Source organism: Saccostrea cucullata, unplaced genomic scaffold, assembly GCF_032062105.1.
Source record: "Saccostrea cucullata isolate Sc308-1 unplaced genomic scaffold, CSIRO_AGI_Scuc_v1 ctg141, whole genome shotgun sequence".
Taxonomy (NCBI): domain Eukaryota; kingdom Metazoa; phylum Mollusca; class Bivalvia; order Ostreida; family Ostreidae; genus Saccostrea; species Saccostrea cuccullata.
In genome coordinates, this window is record NW_026940735.1 from 434,240 (window position 1) to 453,980 (window position 19,741).

Below are 19,741 nucleotides of genomic sequence, written 5' to 3' on the forward strand. Positions count from 1 at the left end.
CCTACAAGGACTGTAGCAAATGGAGGGTGTGAATAATTCTTAGCTCTCTCTCATCGGCTGAGGACATTGTAGGAAAAACATGCTATATATACGTTCAACTTAATTATACTCATCTGCATGTTATATTCGGTAGAGGAAGTTCTCCAGGAAAAACAAAATCAAGCCATGGATCAGCAAAGATATTTGCAAGCTGATAGAGTCAGTGTCAGTGTACAATATCAGAATGACCATGCAGGCCAAAATGAGCGAAACTAACAAAGAGAAAGACAGACAGACCAGTCAAGAAAATTAAAGTGTGAGAAAGGACAAGAGCGAGCACAGAAAGCGGTGAAGAACGGGAGGCAGACAGCAGCTGACAGGACAGAAAAAACAGACAAACAGCAGCGGTGAAGAGCTAGCAAAGATGGAGAGCTGCTGAAAAATAAAGAAGCAAGACTTTCTAGATAGAGGGAACATTTTGAACCTAAACATCTCAGTTGAGCCACCAACCACACAGGAAATAGAGGCTGCACTGAAGACGCTTCCGATCGGTGGCCCCTGGAGCAGAAATGTTCGAGACAGACAACGATCAGACCAATCAGGACCTGAAGCACACCTTTGACCGGTACATACGGAAGGAGAAGTGTCCATAGAATACAAGGACTGATCTGCAAGTTCCAAAGAAAGGCAACATACTCCTAACAAAAATTTACTATAGTTTACTATAATTAACTATAGTTAACTATAGTGAACACTTTGACATTATGAAAACTTTGAGTTACTATATTGAACACTTTGATTTACTATAGTGATAACTATGAAAACTTTCATTTACCATGGTGATCACCATGGAAACTTTGATTTACTATGGTAAAAACTTTTATTTACTATAGTGATTTTTTTTTTAAACTTTGATCTGCTATAGTGATAACTATGACACTTTAGTGATCATTTGAAAACGTTGATTTAATATAGTGATCATTTTGACACTATAGTGAAAATTTTGAAAACTTTGATTTACTATAGTGATCACTTTGAGTAAACTTCAGTTAACTATTATAATATTTCTTTGTTAGGGTACAGGGTGACATTGTTGTCCCTAGCCAGTAAAGTGCTCAGCAGAATCCCCACAAAGAGAACACAGACCCGAGTTCATCAAACCCTTCAGAAAGAGCAGACAGAGTTCGGGAAAGGATGAATTGTCAACCACATCTTCTTCCTCGGTAACATAATGAAACAAGGCAACAACTAAATAACTTTGTATTTATAATCCTTGATTTTCTAGTATGTTTTACATGATTGACATATGTTCCGTTCCGCTCATATTTTTTTAATGTAAGTACTAAGTATATTATCTATTGAACTATTTCGCTTTTCTGTATACTGGTAAATTAAATATTTCAAAACTGTCATTCGATATTTTCATACTTTAAAAACAACACAAATACTTCTTTCCTTTATTTCGAATTGTACAATGCATCGTGATGTAATATAAATGCACAGCACAATTTTTTTAAAAATAAAATAAATTGAATTTCTTAAATTGAAAGTTGGAATAAATATCTGTTACTTTATCATTATACTAGTATTCCAACCCCCGCAGACTCTCGCCGTGTGTTTACATTTAGGCCAGCATTTTTTTATTTTTAGGTTTACGAACATCAGAATGAAAAAGTCCCGTAGGAGGAGGAAATAAAAAAAAAAATAAAATTATATTTTGGATACATTATCGACTTTTCTACATTAATTTTTGCTTCTTTTTTATGCTCTCCTAACAGGCTTCTTGCCACTGGACACATAAGGGTTACAAAGGGGAAAATACAACCTTTAATTGCTTAATTCATCATCTACCAATTTGGGGCAGTGATATGAATCTTTTGATGTTGCCCAAAATACAGATTTTTTTTAAAAAATCAATTTTTAAAATCTCTTTTAATATATCTTAATTTTTGTTTTTAATGTGTGTTAGGTAGAAATTATTCTAAAATATTAATATAAGTATAAAAGTAATAATTCCTTTCATAAAACAGACAGGGAGTATTCCCAAGGATTATTGAGGAGTAGGGTGGAATTTTTTTCAATCAAGTGTAAAATAATTTTTCTGGCCGCCATAAACGATACTATATGCCTGTATATATTTGTATATTCTTGTTTTTAAATAGTTGAAATATTTTATTTCTTTAGGCTATTGTTTATTTCTTCCTCAAATGGACTTAACTTCTCCCATAGTTTTATTAGATGTTATTTACATCTGATGCATAAGCGACCCTTTTCTGAAGAATGATACAATGTCTCTGACAATAGCTACCATGGGCAGTTTTAAACCTGTGGGTAGAAAATAATTTACAATTACAGACAGTTACTTTTGAATACGGATACATAATTATCTTACCAACATGTCACTTTGCAACAAAGTCGTCAGCATTTTATTGTTCTCTGAACGGGTGAAACGTTTTGAATGGCACTCCTATCGATAAATATTTACATTAAACCAAGCTTTAGTGCTGCTATGGACTTGACACATTACCCGCCATGTTCATTTAAAACCGGAAGTACGAGTTCGTAAATTTGAAATCTCGATCCCGACTCAAATTTGACATCGGAAAGAAAAATTTCTGTTTTTCTCAATTTTATTTTTTTTCTGAAAATTCAAAAACTTGAGCGGCGGGTTTGTAAACCTAAAAATAAAAAAATGCTGGCCTTATTTTGTTTATACTGAGGAGTCGTGTGGCTTCAAGTTATTCAACAAAGAATTATGTATATTATGCTGTATTCCTACGTATATGTACTCAAATTCATTGCAGTTTGCCTTTTAGATAACGATTCAAATTTTCAGTCTGTAGTCTTCTTTTCAACATGTTGCATAGATAATATAGAATATTGAATATTTTTTGACTTTTATTCAGTCTGATTAAAACCAGCCCCCTTCTCCTTTCAATCGTGGAGTGAGAGGAAAGGGGGCTTGTTGACATCTGACATTTATTGGGAATACCCGTGTTTGGTATAAATCCTATTTTCAATATTAAAAAAACTACAGTGATACCCACGTGACTTTGTGACGAAGGAGAATAAGGAAAATCATAGCAGACTTACCTTTAAGGTGATCTTTAATTAGAATTCTTTTAACCAACTTAAACTTCAATCATTAGATATTAATGATAATACATTTAGCAGCTGTTTGAAGAATTTCTATATAAAAAATGTTAATCTGCAAGTCCAGAATATTGTCATAGGTCTATATCATATGGTTTCTCTGTTTTGGTTGCATAAATACTAGTGTCTAGTATGTTTTAGACATTCTCATAAAAAAGTGTCTTCAGAAGTATTCGGAATGTTGAATTTTTGTACGGGTGTTTTGTTTATGTGATTAAATATACATGTATATGGCATTATAATACAAGTTCTACAAAATCTACATTCCTGAGGTAAATAATGTTTAACGTTCTGTTGAGTATACGTCATTTGAACAGAGCATTTTCGTAAGCTACTGATCCGTCCTCGTTTGTTGAGATCATAGAAGAGTAAAAGAATGAATCATTCGGACTGGACACCTGTCAAAGAAAACACCAAGCGTCATATTAAAAAAAAAACCAAGAGGCCCAGGGGCCACATCGCTCACCTGAGCAATTGGCTAGGAAAAGCACATATCAGATCAGAACTGAAAGTTTACTGGGGGGAGGCTTGAATTTTAACCCCCCAGGAGGTCATGATTTGAACAAACTAGAATCTACATTACCTGAGGATGATTCCCTATAAATATCACTAAGCATGGCTTTGAAGTACTTGAAAAGAAGATTTTAAAAGGTTTCCCTATATATTCCTATGTAAAACTTTTATCGGCCAGTTGGCCCCACCCTACCCTCGGGGGGTCATGATTTGAACAAATTTGAATCTAGACTACCTGGGGATGATTCCACAGGAGTTTCCTCTTTCCTGTCTCGATGGTTCTTGAGAAGAAAATTTTTCCTATATATTCCTATGTAAAACTTTAACCGGCCATTTTGGCCCCATCCTACCCCCGGGGGTCATGATTTGATCAAACTTGAATCTACACTACCTGAGGATGATTCCACATGAGTTTCATCTTTCCTGGCCAAGTGGTTCTTGAGAAGAAAATTTCTAAAGATTTTTTTCTATATATTCCTATGTAAAACTTTAATTGGCCATTTTGGCCCCATCCTACCCCCAGGGGTCATGATTTGAACAAATTTGAATCTACACTACCTGAGGATGATTCCACATGAGTTTCATCTTTCCTATCCCAGTGGTTATTGAATAGAAGATTTTTAAAGATTTTTCCTATATATTCCTATGTAAAAATTTGATCGGCCATTTTGGTCCCACCCTAACCACGGGGGTCATGGTTTGAACAAAACCTGAGGATGATTCCACATGAGTTTCATCTTTCCTGGCCCAGTGGTTCTTGAGAAAAAGATTTTAAAAGATTTTTCCTATATATTCCTATGTAAAACTTTGATCGGCCATTTTGGCCCACCCTACCCTCGGGGTCATGATTTGAACAAATTTGAATCTACACTACCTGAGGATGATTCCACATGAGTTTCATCTTTCCTGGCCCAGTGGTTCTTGAGAAGAAGATTTTTTAAAAATGCCATTATTTTTTCTCTAATTCATGATTATCTCCCCCTGGAAAAGGGCGTGGCCCTTCATTTGAACAAACTTGAATCCCCTTTACCCTAGGATACTTTGTAGCAAGTTTGGTTGAAATTGGCCCCGTGGTTCTTGAGAAGAAGATGAAAATGTGAAAAGTTTACAACGACAACGACGACAACAACGACGACAACGACGACGACAGACAATGGACAAATTGTGATCAGAAAAGCTCACTTGAGCCTTTGGCTCAGGTGAGCTAGAAAGCAGCAATACAACGGAGGAAAACAAAAAACTTAAAAAGAAAAAAAGTATTCTTAATCATAATGTATGATTTTTTAATAAGAACAAGGTATGATTTCCATACAAATTTTGCCTGTGATTTTCTAAAAAATGAAACTGGTGTAAAAGTTGAAATCTTGAGCATGCTTTCTAAATAATTGAAATTTAATGCAGAAAAATCATACAAATCATTTTTCTCACATGTGTTTTTAAATGCTAATTGTGACGTCATAAACATGTGCATTTTCCCGTATTTTCTTAAAATGTTGCAGAAGACACAAAATTTCAATGGGATTTTCTCTCCGATAACATTGTCCACAGGCATCGCCCACAAAGATCTATAGATATGTGATTTCTTATTGACTTTTGCACAAAATATCAAAAAATCAAAGTGGGCGATGGCTGTGGACACCATTTTCTAAAAGAAAATCACCCTTGAAATAGGCCATGTTGAGGCTTTTTCAGTGAAAAATAGACAAATGTATCACATTAATGACGTCATATTTGCAGAATGGTGAACCTTCCTGCCATATTCTTTCCCGATTTATTACAGTCATATATCTAATTAATATTTAAGCCAGTTTCAAAACTTTTTGATGTCATTACATTTTAGGGCGCAATAAAGCTAAAACCATACCTTCTTCTTTATTGTAGAGAAAATTTTATATTACTAAAAACTAAATTTTATACTAGTTAAAGTAACGAAGAAAGCCTGAATTCAGATTTAAAATAAGGCTATTCCAAGTTTTTTTTTCCCCCTATGTTTAGCGTCCACGTGCACCTTGGTTTTTGACACTTCATATCAGAAAAAACACCATCAGGAATCCTGAATTGATGAATTTAGTCGAAATCTTTTTTGTTAATTTCACCAAATAATTCTGTACAGAACATCATATTGGGTGTTTTAAGCATTAAATGGCTTGGTTTTACTAAAGAATAGATATTTCTTTTATTAAAGCATTTTAACGAGATCAAATCATTTTCAAGAATGGTGTCATTTTATGACTTTTAATCCTGTGTTTTATGTTTTGGCTTGTGTGTTTGCTGCGAATAGGTAGGTAGATTTTTTAAAGATGGGTGGACGTTAAACAGAAAAAAACTTGGACTGACCTAAACGTATTAGATAAACAAATTCAAATCTTTTTTTTATTTAAATTCGTAGCAAAAAGAATGACTCTAATTAATATTTGAAAAATTAACGTAATAATATTTCCTCCTCCTTAAATTATGTTATAAATGAAATATTTGAAAATAAATTCAAACATTAACTTCTTAGATATAGTTAGTGTACATCAAATTTCGAGTTTGTTTCTTTTTTTTTTCTTTAAAATGACTTCAAATACTTACCTGTAATTCTCTAACAATCTGGTTGATCGCTGCCAGTAAATATTCACACTGACATGTTTCTGTAACAATAGTTTCCAGTTCTTCATGTGGATTAAGATAAAGAAGAATAATTCTCGACAATTTCTTATGGATTAACCATTTTTTCAGACGTTTCCATTCCAGCACTGCTAGATATTTATCTGAAAAGAACGAATATTCAAACTGTTTCATTTCAAAACTTGAACAGTTCCTTTTCATATTTCTGTTCAACTCCAACTGATATATATGATTGAACATTCAGCCAACAAATAAAACCTCGGTGTCTGCATCAACTGAGGTTAGCAGGGCTATACATGTTCATGTATACATATTCCAGAAGAGCAAGTCAGTGGAAAGAATTAACATAAGGAATTCATACCTTTGTATATTCTTATACCATCCACTGACACTCTAATGGCACCATTATTGAATACCTGTGTTAAATACATGTATAGTGACTGTTAAAACACCCATTTTAAAAGAGGACTTAGTAATATATTAGGAACAAATTCTGAGTATATAAGGTCAGTATATACTTTAAATATAAAACTGAGACACTTTTCAGTTCAGTAATACTGGAGATATTGTCGATAAAACGGTTTTTTTCCAAATTGATATAATGAGTGTAATGTTTTATATACAAGCATTAATTACCTGAGGGGTATTTCCGTTCCTCTCGTTATCTGTAATCTTACAATCTTTAATTAAAACGGAAAAGTAGTCTTCCAAACTGTGCGCAAGAAGCACGAATTTTTCTTTTAATGTAAAACCCGGGTCTTCATATTCTGAAATTTTTAAGAGAATGCGATTTTTCAGGTTTCAACACATTCGGTACAAACAAAGAAAAAGTTATATTTGATGTACACATTAAATAAAACGCCTTTATATATTTTATGGACGTCTCAAACTTTTAACTCATCATTTGAATGATACAAAAAAGCGTCACATGTCAAATATATGTACAGTCACACTTACTCCTACAAGCAAGAGCCTCGGTTAACGTCCCTTCGCTCCTTATATATATAGCTCGTTCCGCCTGAGATTTTTGATATGGTGAAATAAACTGTTAACAAGTAATTTTCAGGTACCTAAAGAAAGTCACAAGAAATAATAAAATCCATTTTATTCAGTGTGCATTATTGTTAATTAATGAAAATTGTCATTATTCCAATTTGTCACCAGAAGTACTTTGATATGACTTCACATTAATTTTGCGGATTGCTTGTCAGAAAACGAAATTTTCGTTGCATTACAGATTTTCTGAATTCCATTTCCGAATTGTAAACAGACGACTTGTTTCAATTTCTGCTTCGATTTAAAAAATAATGGATTTATTGCTAATACGAGAGGTTAACAGTGTTTAATGCGTAAGTTTTATCGTAAATATTGATATTTTATTTCGTACCATTCGTTAATATACAAAGCCTTATTTCTTAGTAAAATAATTTTTTTCCACTTGGGGTTTCAGCGGCGAGAATTTTTACAATGGATGCTAGAGGTTACGCGGCGCCAAGTCAAAAGTATCTCGCCGTGAACCTCTAGCATGCTGGAGTGTCCAATCAATAATATATTGACATGTTATAATGAGCTGTCTGGAGCTCGATGTGCAGTACTTATAAAACCAAGGTTTCATTCAAGTCAGAAATAAACATGAGTAAGACTTATTATAACGGTCACCAAAGGATCTACTTCTTCACCTTTAACATGTCCAATCATTTGTTATAATGATTGATTGATCGTCTATTGTTTAACGTCCCTATCGAAAATTTTTCACTCGTATGGAGACGCCACCACTTGCCGGTGGAGGGCTACAAATTCTGACCTATACTCGGCACTTACCGCCATTGAGCAGTGAGGGATCTTTTTCGTGCCAACATCTTCTGCGATGCGGGGCCTCGGTTTATACGGTCTTATCCAAAGGACCAGTCTCCACGTCCCATGGTGGGATTCGAACCCGCGACGTAAGGAAATAACTCCTTATTTCGCAACTCTAGAACACTAAGCCACGCAAGCCATGCGACCATTTGGAAAATGAGATCTAGCATCGTAAGCATCCCTGCATGCATCACTTGTGCAAGCTTGGTCTCCACTAGGTATTTTACTCCATACTAGACATAGTTCATGCAAGTCAAGTAAATTTAGAACTTTTTCCGTTACTTGGAAATATACTTGCTTCAACCTCTTCACTCAGTTTGAATATGTATTTCAGATCCAGCATTCAAAAGAATTATTATGACTACTTATTTTACAAGAGTTTTGATTTTTTTCTCTTAGAATCCAAACCTATATCTATACGACCAATCAACATCTGACAATTGAGACGATAGAGTTTACGATGAAAACAAATTAACTGTTTCAAAGCGTGAAGATTTCAGAAAAGTAAAACAAGGAAACTGCTTGGTTCTGCAAATGTTACTATAGAATTTTTAAAACAAATTTTAGTCGATGTATACTTTTTTAAGGTGCACGTGTAAAACATCCCACATGCAGTAAAATCTACAGACTTGTGAAACTTGCCTCTTTCAGAAAGTACATAAGTAAATATTACCTTCTAATTTTTCCTGCTGTTCCTGGCTTACTTTCAGTAATCCTGTATTGGTGTAAAAGACACAATTAAAGACACTCAAGCTGTTCTTAAAAAGGAAATCCAAAAATGGTTTAAATACTACATGTATTTTTTTCTACATACATGTACTACTAACATCAATAACATAATATTTGTATGTACATATCTTGATACATTCTTCTGGATACATTGTTCTTTCAAAATACATATTTGATGTGTATAATTTTATTCCTTTCACTACATGTAGTCCACATCTACTAACCACTTGATATTGCCGATTTTGCTTCAAGGTATACCAGATGACATGCAGCTGGGTCATCTTTAATCAGCTGAGTTTCTATCTCTTTATTAAAGCACCATTTCCTAAGGCAAAGTTCTGTAAAAAAGGTGAAAATCTGTTAAAATTTTTCAAAAATCAATGTTGGAAGTGAAGATATTAGATACGCAAATGGTAAATCATTCGTTCAAACTATCAACAACAATGGCGAGTTCGCACGCGCTTTTCCTTAAAGTTTTGTCTTGTTCCGTGGTCTAGCCCTTGAATATGCAGCGAGGAGCCAGGGATAAATAAATATGAACATCAATCAAATATATATATCAAGTATAGAATTGATCTAAAAATATTTCAGCCTAAAAAATTCCAAAGTAAAACAAGAACATCTCCATCCAATGTTTCATCTTCACTAAATAAAATATGGATTTGCTACTCTTGAGGGAAGGCATTTTTTGTACATTTTTATACGTAGCTGCAATAAATCCTCCTATTTTTTCTGATGCTTTCATGCCCCTCCCCCCTTAAAATAAGTCTTTTTTTACATCATTTTTTTAACACCAAGCATGTAGTTTGATCCTTTTGACTAAACTAGCGATTGAAAAAAAAACTATGATTAACTGCCGTATAAACTATTTTTTCTGACTCAATAAGAATGAAGACTGTAAAGGAAAGCAGCGTTGTTTTCAATAGATTTTTAGGAGCATCATTTTAAACAATATATGTCGGTACTTGGTAGTGTCAATGCATGGTTCTTGATAGATACGTTATATCCAACATTACCAGTGGTCGTTGACGGTGTGCGGGACTCGGGTTTTAATCTTTTGATAAGTAGTATGTTCTTTCCAAAAAACAAGGAAAACCATAGGGAACTCGTCTTCTGCAAACCTGTAGTGAAATTATACCAGATGCTTTTTTGAATGAGCCTTTTGCAAATCACTGTTCGTGACGTACTGACGTTTTGCTCATCGAGAAGTACGTCACATTACCTTTCAGGTATTTTGCAAAAGGTTCTAAATGTGTAAAGTATATATATAAAAAAAAATGAAATAGATGTTCATTTTTCAATAGCTTTCTATTCTACTTTACTTTTAATGCTCTTTCTATATACATCAAACAATTACATATATTTTAAATACACTTTATTCTATCATATTATATTACGTATGAACGTTTAGCTGTTCTGGAATGCTTTTACGTGTATTAGAGAACTTAAAGAATATTAGGCCAAGCTTAAAAAATTCTTTGTTTGCAGTTGCCGACCTGTAATTATTAGACTGGGTCGGTAGGTTGGCATTCTTTTTTTTTTTTTTTTTTTGGAAAAAAAATCAGATTAGATAACAAATAATAGAGGTTTTCATACACTTACTAGCCATGAATAAGCTCACCTCTTGTTATAAACCACTGATTGATAAAAAACGTGTCAAAATTTGAAAATGAAACTGTTTCAATATTCTGAAAAATTGAAAAAAGAAATAAATTACCAAATTTCTAAATAAAAGTTTGGGTCGGGTGCATTTTCAGTGGGTCGGTAGGCAACTGCAAACAAACTTAATTTTATTTTAGGCCTTAGTACATGCCAGTTAGAGCATTCAATCTGAATAAATCACATGTACTTGAAGTTACATATTTTTCTCTATCTCCACACATAATAAATCCCTGTTATTTATTAGGTATGGGCCCTATGGGGATTTTTCAAAAAGTGTGTCTTCTCACGACCGATCGCGACTGGCTAAAAATGACAATTTAAAAACTTTATTTAACCACTACGAAGTAGTAAACGATCATTTCAGAATTTTCTCATTTCATCAACAATTATTTACTATTATACATATAGTAAATTATGAGAAGACGGTTACCTTCATTTTTAACAGATTTTGAAATTTTGGGGGGAATTTTTTTTTCCATACCGCACGGTGAGTACATGTACCTACCGATCCAATTTTTTAATCCTGTGTCAGGGAAAATTCTTTGCTACTGATTTTTTTTAATCACGACTGAGAAAAATACCCCCCCCCCCAGCACCACCACCCTGCGGATACTTAATGCCTGAAATAGTGGTGGTTTATAATAGTCGCTGATATTAAAATAAATTCTTTCAGCATATTGCAGATGTATCAAATTATAAACCAAACCAGTCTGATAAAATGAGCCGGTGACGTTTGATTTTAATCAGACTGAAACAAGTTTTGCTAAAACCCCTCCATTTTCCTTTTCTTTTTTTACCAAACGTGCTCTTGACGTTTAGTATATAAACTTGTCTGTGAAATTTAAATAAATGGAGTCAGTGAAGTATAATAAAAATCGTGAGAGACCTATATGTAATGTACCCCCTCTGTTTTTTTCTAATTGATATGACATTTAAATCCATTTACTTAAAGAAATTAAACAAGGGATAATAAAGATTAGGTATATACATGATTTTAAATCGATACAAACCAGAATGTGCTAGGATTTAAATACATGTATGTATGATAGATCGCATTGAGATATTAGCTAGTTTAAAACGTTACCCAAAGATTTACAGACTTTAGTGTGTATGTCAGTCACAGACACTTCATTATCTCCTACAACTGGCACGGTAACCTGTGAAAATACAAATAAGGGGGGTAAAAATATGAATTGTATCTATCTCTCCCGCTGATCATCAACTGAAGTAAAATTTACATTTTAACAATGTTCATACGTAAAACTATAAGTATATTTAAGAAGTCTTTTAACAACAAAAACATGATATCTATTCTGCAATCACCACGATTTGTTAGTTTGTCAAGGCCAAATATCCCATGTGTATAAGAGCACCTGTTAGTGTAATATCTGGATCGATGTTTAATTCAGGTGGAATTATTATCCTTGTAATTTCCCCTTCGTGTCCGAGTGACTAAAAATATATTTCTACTTAATAGAAAAATTTATCCATTTTACTTTTATAATAAATTGAAATATCAAAAATATTAAACAACTGTTAAAAATTTCACAATTTGCGTCATGTATTTACCTGAACTTCGTTTCCATCAACTGTAGACACTTTCACTTTAATTAAGTGTTGTAATTCCACATCTTTGTTCATCGTTTATACGATTTGCAACTCATTCTTTCGTAGATAAAACTATTAAAAAATATTTTTGTCGGCTTCCCTTGTTTACATTTCCTATAATAAACAAACAGAGTACACCGAGCCCGACGTATAAAAGTCCGGAAAGTGGAAATCCAAGTCGATCTGAATTTTATGTTTTTCGTACCAGAGAAAATTCGGAAATAGAAATTTGACTGAGCATTGGCCTGCAGCTGAACAGGAATGTTATCTGATTGCCTGTTAATTGTATTTATTTCAATTTGTACAGCTCTTCTTGGAGAAGGTAAGATGAAAATATACATGTTGTAGAGATAAGAAAGTGTTTATATCATCATAAATTCGTGTGAACCTTGTAAAACTAAAAGTGGTAGTACACACTAATACTACACAGCTGCACAGGCACTTGTAAAGCGCCTGTGCATAAGTAATATATATACTGATATATCTTTGAGTGTTAAGGTAATGAGATAAGGTTAAAGGTATATGATATCTATAAATTTTAACCTAATGAAAGCTGCTGCTAGGCCTAGTAAAAAAAATCAAGAGGATGAATGGTGTGAGGACTTTGTATAAGAGGCTAAAACTGTAAAGAAAATAAGCTAATTCAGAGAATCTGCTGAAGGAAAAAAAGAGAATGCTTAAATCTATTCTAAGGGGAGGGGTCGAGGGGGCACTTTAACTTAGAAGGGATGCAGGTCCATAGGGAGTTAGGGTAAAAAAAATTAATTGCAAAAGCTTCTTGAGATATCACCTGGAAATAAAAGTTTTAACACACACATAGAATGTATAAATTTATGACTTGGCATTTGACATTTTCACTTCAATTATCAAAATCATAAGGTGTCTTCCTTAGGCCATAAGGAGTTGTTGTATAAAATTTCATAGCAAAGGCTTAAAAGCTTCTCAAGATTATGTGTGGAAGCAAGAGTGTTACAGACAGACAGAAATACAGACAGACAGGCTGAAATTAATATCCCCCATTTAAGTGGGGGACAAAATTGAAAAGGGGGGGGGGGGGGGGCTTGGAAGTCAAGCTAGCTAGTACTGCATTTCAATCCAAGTACCCTAGCAAATATTTTTCTTCTTTCTTAGGTTTGACATGGCTCCTAGTTTATCGCACAGAGAAGTACAAAAAGTTGAAGGCAGAAGTTGAAAAACAGAGCAAGAAATGTGAGTTACAATAACATATAAATAATTTAACTTTTCAATTTATGCATAAAATTAACACATAGTGTCATACTGTGTTTTCATCAATTTTCATTTCCATCATTTTTTGTGGATTTTGCAAAACAGATGTTTTCGAGGATACATAATTTCGTGGACGAAAGCATTACCTAAACAAATGAATAACAGATTTCTCAATTCAGTGAACATTTAATTTCGTGGATCTGCTCAACAACAAATTCCCTGAAAATTGGTGCTCAAAGAATATTGATAAAACCACAGTAGTACATTGTCACTGAGCACAGATATCTGCAGATAAAGAATTGTTGACTTTTTTTTAGTGGAAAAGAAAAAAGAAGGTGGAGAATCCTCTGATAGAAGTCAGAAGAAGAAACTAGGTAACATACCATAACAACATCTGTAAACCTGTAAATGACTCAAAAAAATGAATGTGTTTCTTCCTTCATAATCAGAATTATGAGAAATCTCCGATATGAATTCCAGTTTGTAAAATGCAGTCAAGGTCAAGATACAAATACATGCATTAATAAATATGATACCAACTGCATAATTAAGAAAATGTGATTATTTCATATTTGTCTGTTCTAACTGGCATACTGATATGATAACTTCACTTTCTTTGAAGATTTTTTTAGGACCATTTTCAACTAAGTTTGGACTTTCAGTAAGGCGTGGTATTCTCGATGTTACCTAATTAGCTTCTGGCCTCATGACCATAAACTGAGAATAGACTTAAGTCAAAATTTCAAATCAATGTAACTTTTGAAAAAAAAAATTGATAATGAATATTATACATAACTACAAATTTTTAAGAATATATGTTGAATAAAACTTGCATTATTCAGAATCAAAATTTTGACTTGAATATATGTTGAATAAAACTTGCATTATTCAGAATCAAAATTTTGACTTAAGTCTATTCTCAGTTTATGGTGATGGGACCTGAAATTTACACAGCTTTCCTTCATTGTTGAAATATACATAGGATAGAAATTCTGCCGAATGTCAACTGGTGTAGTAGATAGCCAATTAAAAGTTCTCTCATGGCACAGAGGGGGGGGCATAAGTCCTCTCATTGTTGTCAACTAGTATTCACCATTACGTAGCGCCGAGAATGCCACGCCCTACTGAAAGCATACATGTTAACCTATTGTGATGAAAAAGAGGGAGATTCAGACCTCAAAAGCGGTAGCATTGCGCGCGTGTTGTTTAACACTTGGATTATCGATATCTTTCATGTAATATACATGTATATTATAAGCCTTAAATGAAATCAGGTACCTACACTAATCAATCTTAAATATCAACAGCAAGGAAGAAGACAGAAACACCTTAAGTTTGACATAAATTGTACAAATTCAAATATTTTTCATGCTCATCATTTTGCTTGGATTGGCTGCTTTACTTAGCCTTTTGAAGAGTGATCTTTGCTGAAATAGCCTAGAAGCAATAATTCTGAATGTTCATTCAGTTTTTAAACAAAACAAATGATGGCATGGTTTAATCTAGATCTAAAACAAGTTTGTATCTTTCGTTATATAAATCAGATTTCCTGCGATGATCGAAAACGAAAGTAGAGATGTGCCACATGGCTTGGTCAATCGAGTGATTTCTAATGACTTTATTGATAAAGTTGTGAGCTTCTGTGCTTTTAAAGACGATGTCAAATGTTTTCATCTAATTCTTAAAAGCTATATCTCCTTTTTCATGGCAGGGATGTTGATTAATTTATCGTAACCAATGTAATCACTGGTAGTCTTATGATGTTGTCGTTGTCAAATCCGTGCTTGAAATCTATGTACAAAAAAAGCGTTTGTATGATTCCGAGTCAAATCACGCGATATCTAGCGAGATTTTATGAGAGTGGCTTCAAAAATGGATACCCAAGCGAACCAAAAATACTTTAGACGCAGCTTTTGTAGAAAAGCGGTAGATTTCTGAATTAAATCGGTAGGCGGGAGATGGAGTGAAAAAGCGGTAGACTCCCGCCTAAATCGGGAGAGTTAACATGTATGCTGAAAGTCCAAACTAAGGTGATAAACGTCCTATTACAATTTACTAACAACTTGTTCTTGGTTAGTCAAGCACAAATACTTAATCAATTTTAGTCTTTATTTACAACGATACTAATAACATAATATTTAAAGGAATTGTAGATGAATTCAAACAGAATAACAAAGTAATTTACCCCATTTAATAATTCAAGTTTTTTTGTTTTTTAAAATATTGATTTTTAACTGATGTTTCAGAACGACAGGAAGAAAGACTGAAAAATCACAACAGAGACTTGTCCTTTGTAAGTCTTCATTTCATAGACATTTTGGATTTGATAATACAGAGTACTGGTATATTTATCAATAGAATCTGTCTGTATAAGCATTATAAGGATGGACAGTTGAATGTTCATTACTTTATTTTTTACAGGTCAAGATGAAGTCGATGTTTGCCATAGGATTTGCATTTACAGCACTACTCAGCATGTTTAACTCAATGTAAAACAAATTAAACTCTGAATAAAGAAAAATATTTTATATTTTCTCTTACACGCTGTGAAAGCAGATAATTTGTTGCTAAAAAATTCTAAAAAGTATTCAGTGACTTTTTTCTATTCCAAGATAGTGGCATTAATTAAAAAAAAACATGCATTACTATATGCTTTTCTATTGTATATGGATATTTTGAAATTTTAAACATTGAGAAAAAAGGATTTTCATGTTTAACCTGAGATATTTAAATACGTTGATGATTTCTTACAGATTTGATGGGCGGGTCGTAGCTAAGATGCCTTTTGTTCCCATCAGTCTCCTACAAGGAATTTCTCATAGAAACCTGGGGGGAGACGATTACTCCGAGTGTTCATTCATCTTTCTATACATCTTGTGTACTATGTCAATCAGACAGGTAGGTCAGCTGGTCTGGACTCTGTTCATGGACTACATTTAAAAAATTTAAAACTTTTTTTTTTAAATACAGGGTGCAATGATAATATAGATATGAAAACAAATACAAGTGATTGTTGATATTGTTTTCAAAAAATTTTATATGAAGCATCACTCTACAATATTCAGCATTTACAAAAAGAATAATTCAATTGAAGTTCCTACCTGTTTTTAATTAGAAATCTGAATGTCTGTTACTGAAAAGCAATCTTTCTAATCTGCTCAGAATGTCCAGAAGATCCTGGGATTGGCCCCATCCAGAGCAGCCAGTAAACAAGGAGGGGGGCTGTTCGCTACCCCAGGTCAACTGAACACAAGATAGAACTTGGGCGTAATGGCAATTAAGACTTGGTAAAATGTAGAGAAGTCATTCATTTTGTTACAATCTATTGTTCCATTTGCTAAACATGTACACAGCTATTTTGTACCATTGATAGAGACATGGTTCATTGTTTCAATAAATAAAATTGCTTGTGCATTTTTTTTTTTACCTAAAAAATAAAGAAATGCAGTATCATGTCTGTCAATAAAAGGAACTGAAAGGTACTTTCCATTACTTTTGTACATTATGCAAATCGAGGAAGAGGAACTATATGTGTTTTATTGGAGACATACGAGGACTGTTCAATAAATAATGTCCTGAACACTATGACATACAACACAGATATCATATGACATTAAGCTTGACTTTCTCTCATGATTGAATCTTTGATGAATTGATATCAGTTGATGCGACCATTGTTCATCTCATATTTTCATCGTGAGACGCTGGAAAACAAGGGCTATTCGAGACACTGCATTAAAAATGAATGGTAAAGAATCAGTAAACTAGAGTGAAATTAAACGCTTCATTAAAGCTGGTATAAAACTTGTTAAGAATCCCAAAGAAATATTCACTGAAATTTGTGAAATTTACAGCATCCAATGTCTGTTTTATAAACACATGAGTAGGTGGATTTGAATGAACAATAATGATAATGTTCATAGAAAATGGGTACTGCACTTGGTGACAAGGACTTATTAAACAACCACATGAATGTTCTGTTTGCCAATATTCAACAAATTATCCCTTCTGATGTTTCATTGCAGGCACGTAGCATCGTTTTTGAAAGTGGGGGGGCCAACCTGAGAAATTTTTTTTTACTTACCTGAAAAAGTTGACAAGCAAAAAAAAAAAAAAAAAAAAAAAAAAAAAAAAAAGAAAAATTAAAAGTTGCCCAAAGTCGAAAATCCCTATTTCGGGGGGGGGGGGGGGGGGGGGGGTAGTGGCCAACTTTTTTCAAGACTGACTATCTTTTAATTCAAACTTTTTGGGGTAAATTTTATTTATAACACTACACTGTGCTGAAATGTGGGGGGGGGGGCAACCTTCCTTTCAGTAAACATTTTCTATAGTAAAGGTAATGTCGGGAGAAAAAGTGGGGGGGGCCCCCCCCCCCCCCCCCCCCCCCCCCGATACTTCGTGCCTGCATTGACTTGAAGACACATAGCAAATTTGATAGGCATCAATTTGGGGGTAGTTCACACTATTTTAAAGAAACATTTGACAGTAAAAAAGCTTAGTACTCAATGGTCATCCTAGGTTTTGAAAAAAATGAATGAAAACGACGGCGTGTAAGAATATCTAAACAATTATTTTTAAAAATCAAAAATTGTAGTTATCCATGTTTGTCTGAAATTCAAACAGATAATGAAACTTAAATCCATTGCTTTAAACCCTCAAAACAAATATACAATAAGATGCACTTGACAAAAACAGCAAAGGTCTGAAAAGAGCAAAGAATTGAAAGAGGACAAAGACAGTTTTATATGCCATTTTCTTAAATATATAAGTGGTCTTGTTGTTCATGTTGTTCAAATTCTTATTCGGGGAAGCAGTTCAATTTCTGGAGGAGTCTAGAAAGCAAAATTTTTGCAAAAAAATCGAAAGGTTTAAGAGAGGACGGAACCAGAATCAGGAATCCACTACATTAAATTTCTTCATTACAGCGCCCAAACCCCTACGCCACGAAGAGTAAAGGAGTTTGGGGGATATAAATAGATAGTTAATATTTTGTCACACCAACAATATTCGCAAGATCTGTCACCCTTTGGCTTGGTTCATTTTTCAAACTTGTAAAAACACCTTTCAGAAAGAAGAAACAAGTCCAGGAAAGCATAGCTAGGATCTGCAATATTCCAGTGTACGAAGGGCCATGCTCAAAAAAGAGTTCTAAAAACAATCAGAATCACTCTAATTAATTAAAATTAGATGTTAGATCCGCTCGTATACTAGCGAGTATGCAAGCGGATCTAACATCTGATTTTAATTAGATTGACCTAATCAGAAATTGCATAAAAATGTTACGGACATGTGTTTTAATCAAAAGAAAACATTTAAATTGAATTAAATCATTAAGACTAACTCATTGAAGAGCGTCTTTTGCTTCTTTCCGAACACCGAGGACATTATATTTATTGAACAGCCCTCGTATAAACTAACAGCTAGTATATATAGGTCCATGGATGGCATGGATTAAGTTTCTGGTTCAATTACTATAAAATTTGAATTCTTTCCAATACAAGAAATTCCAATCCTCTGATTTTTTGCTGGAGATTTTTTTTTTTTTTTGCAAAGCCATTATAATAGCCGTTTTATCAAAGTCTTTTATAGTTCACCATGCAACAATTTAATCTACATTATGGAACGCCATCACTGCCTTATAGCATAAATCTATGCATTCATTATGTCAATCTATCATTACGTGATGTGAACATATCTTTACGTTATATCATTTTTTTATGGGGTGATGTAAAAATATCTTTACATCATGTCAATGCTGCATTACATGAAGTAAACACATTCTTCCATTATGTCAGCACTTTATAACTTGAAGTCGGTAGTTCATTATGTGAAGTGAAAATATGTTTACATTGTGTTAAATCTTTATTACGTGAAATGAATGTTTCTTTATATTATTTCATTTCTTTAATATGTGAGGTCAAAATTGCATTACGTCAAGTAATTTGTGTTTTATAATTAAACTTATCATTACATGAAGTCAAAAGTCCATTCCTTTTTGAGAATGTATATGTCTATTATATCAAAGCATTATTACGTGATATGGATTTATCTTTATTTTACGGCGAGAGCATCATGATGTGAGGTGAACACATCTTACCTTTATGTCACTGCTTTATTACGTGGTGTAAAAAGTGTATAACATAATGTGAACATATCTTTATATTATATCAACACTTTATTACATTATGTCAAAACTCCATTCCGTGATGTGGATATATAATTACGTTATGTCAACTCTTTCTTATCATATGTGATTTAAAAAAATATCCTTATATTGTGTTAACTCTTTATCATGTTGATTCCAAAAGTTCATTACCTGATGTGAAAATACATTTACATTATCTGAAAGCTGTATATCTAGTATAATGAATGTTGACGACCGTGTTTTAATGACTGGTAAGAG

General features: G+C 33.3%; 2 protein-coding genes across 2 annotated transcripts; one reads left to right on the top strand and one right to left on the bottom strand.

Moving 5' to 3' along the window:
• Positions 1-3,208: 3,208 nt before the first annotated feature.
• Positions 3,209-12,218, bottom strand: LOC134256092 (uncharacterized). Its single transcript, XM_062738698.1, has 9 exons — positions 12,073-12,218; positions 11,588-11,660; positions 9,858-9,962; positions 9,066-9,179; positions 8,786-8,827; positions 6,892-7,022; positions 6,617-6,671; positions 6,220-6,398; positions 3,209-3,530 (listed from the first exon to the last, which is right to left on the bottom strand). The coding sequence occupies exons 1-9, from the start codon at positions 12,142-12,144 to the stop codon at positions 3,438-3,440; spliced, it is 864 nt and encodes a 287-aa protein (XP_062594682.1). The 5' UTR covers positions 12,145-12,218; the 3' UTR covers positions 3,209-3,437.
• Positions 12,219-12,279: 61 nt separating this feature from the next.
• LOC134256093 (calcium load-activated calcium channel-like) lies at positions 12,280-16,750 on the top strand. The gene is made up of 7 exons (XM_062738699.1): positions 12,280-12,433; positions 13,243-13,320; positions 13,656-13,712; positions 15,585-15,631; positions 15,760-15,827; positions 16,092-16,236; positions 16,501-16,750. Exons 1-7 carry the CDS (start codon positions 12,373-12,375, stop codon positions 16,594-16,596), a joined length of 552 nt encoding a protein of 183 aa, XP_062594683.1. The 5' UTR covers positions 12,280-12,372; the 3' UTR covers positions 16,597-16,750.
• The last annotated feature ends 2,991 nt before the right edge of the window (positions 16,751-19,741 follow it).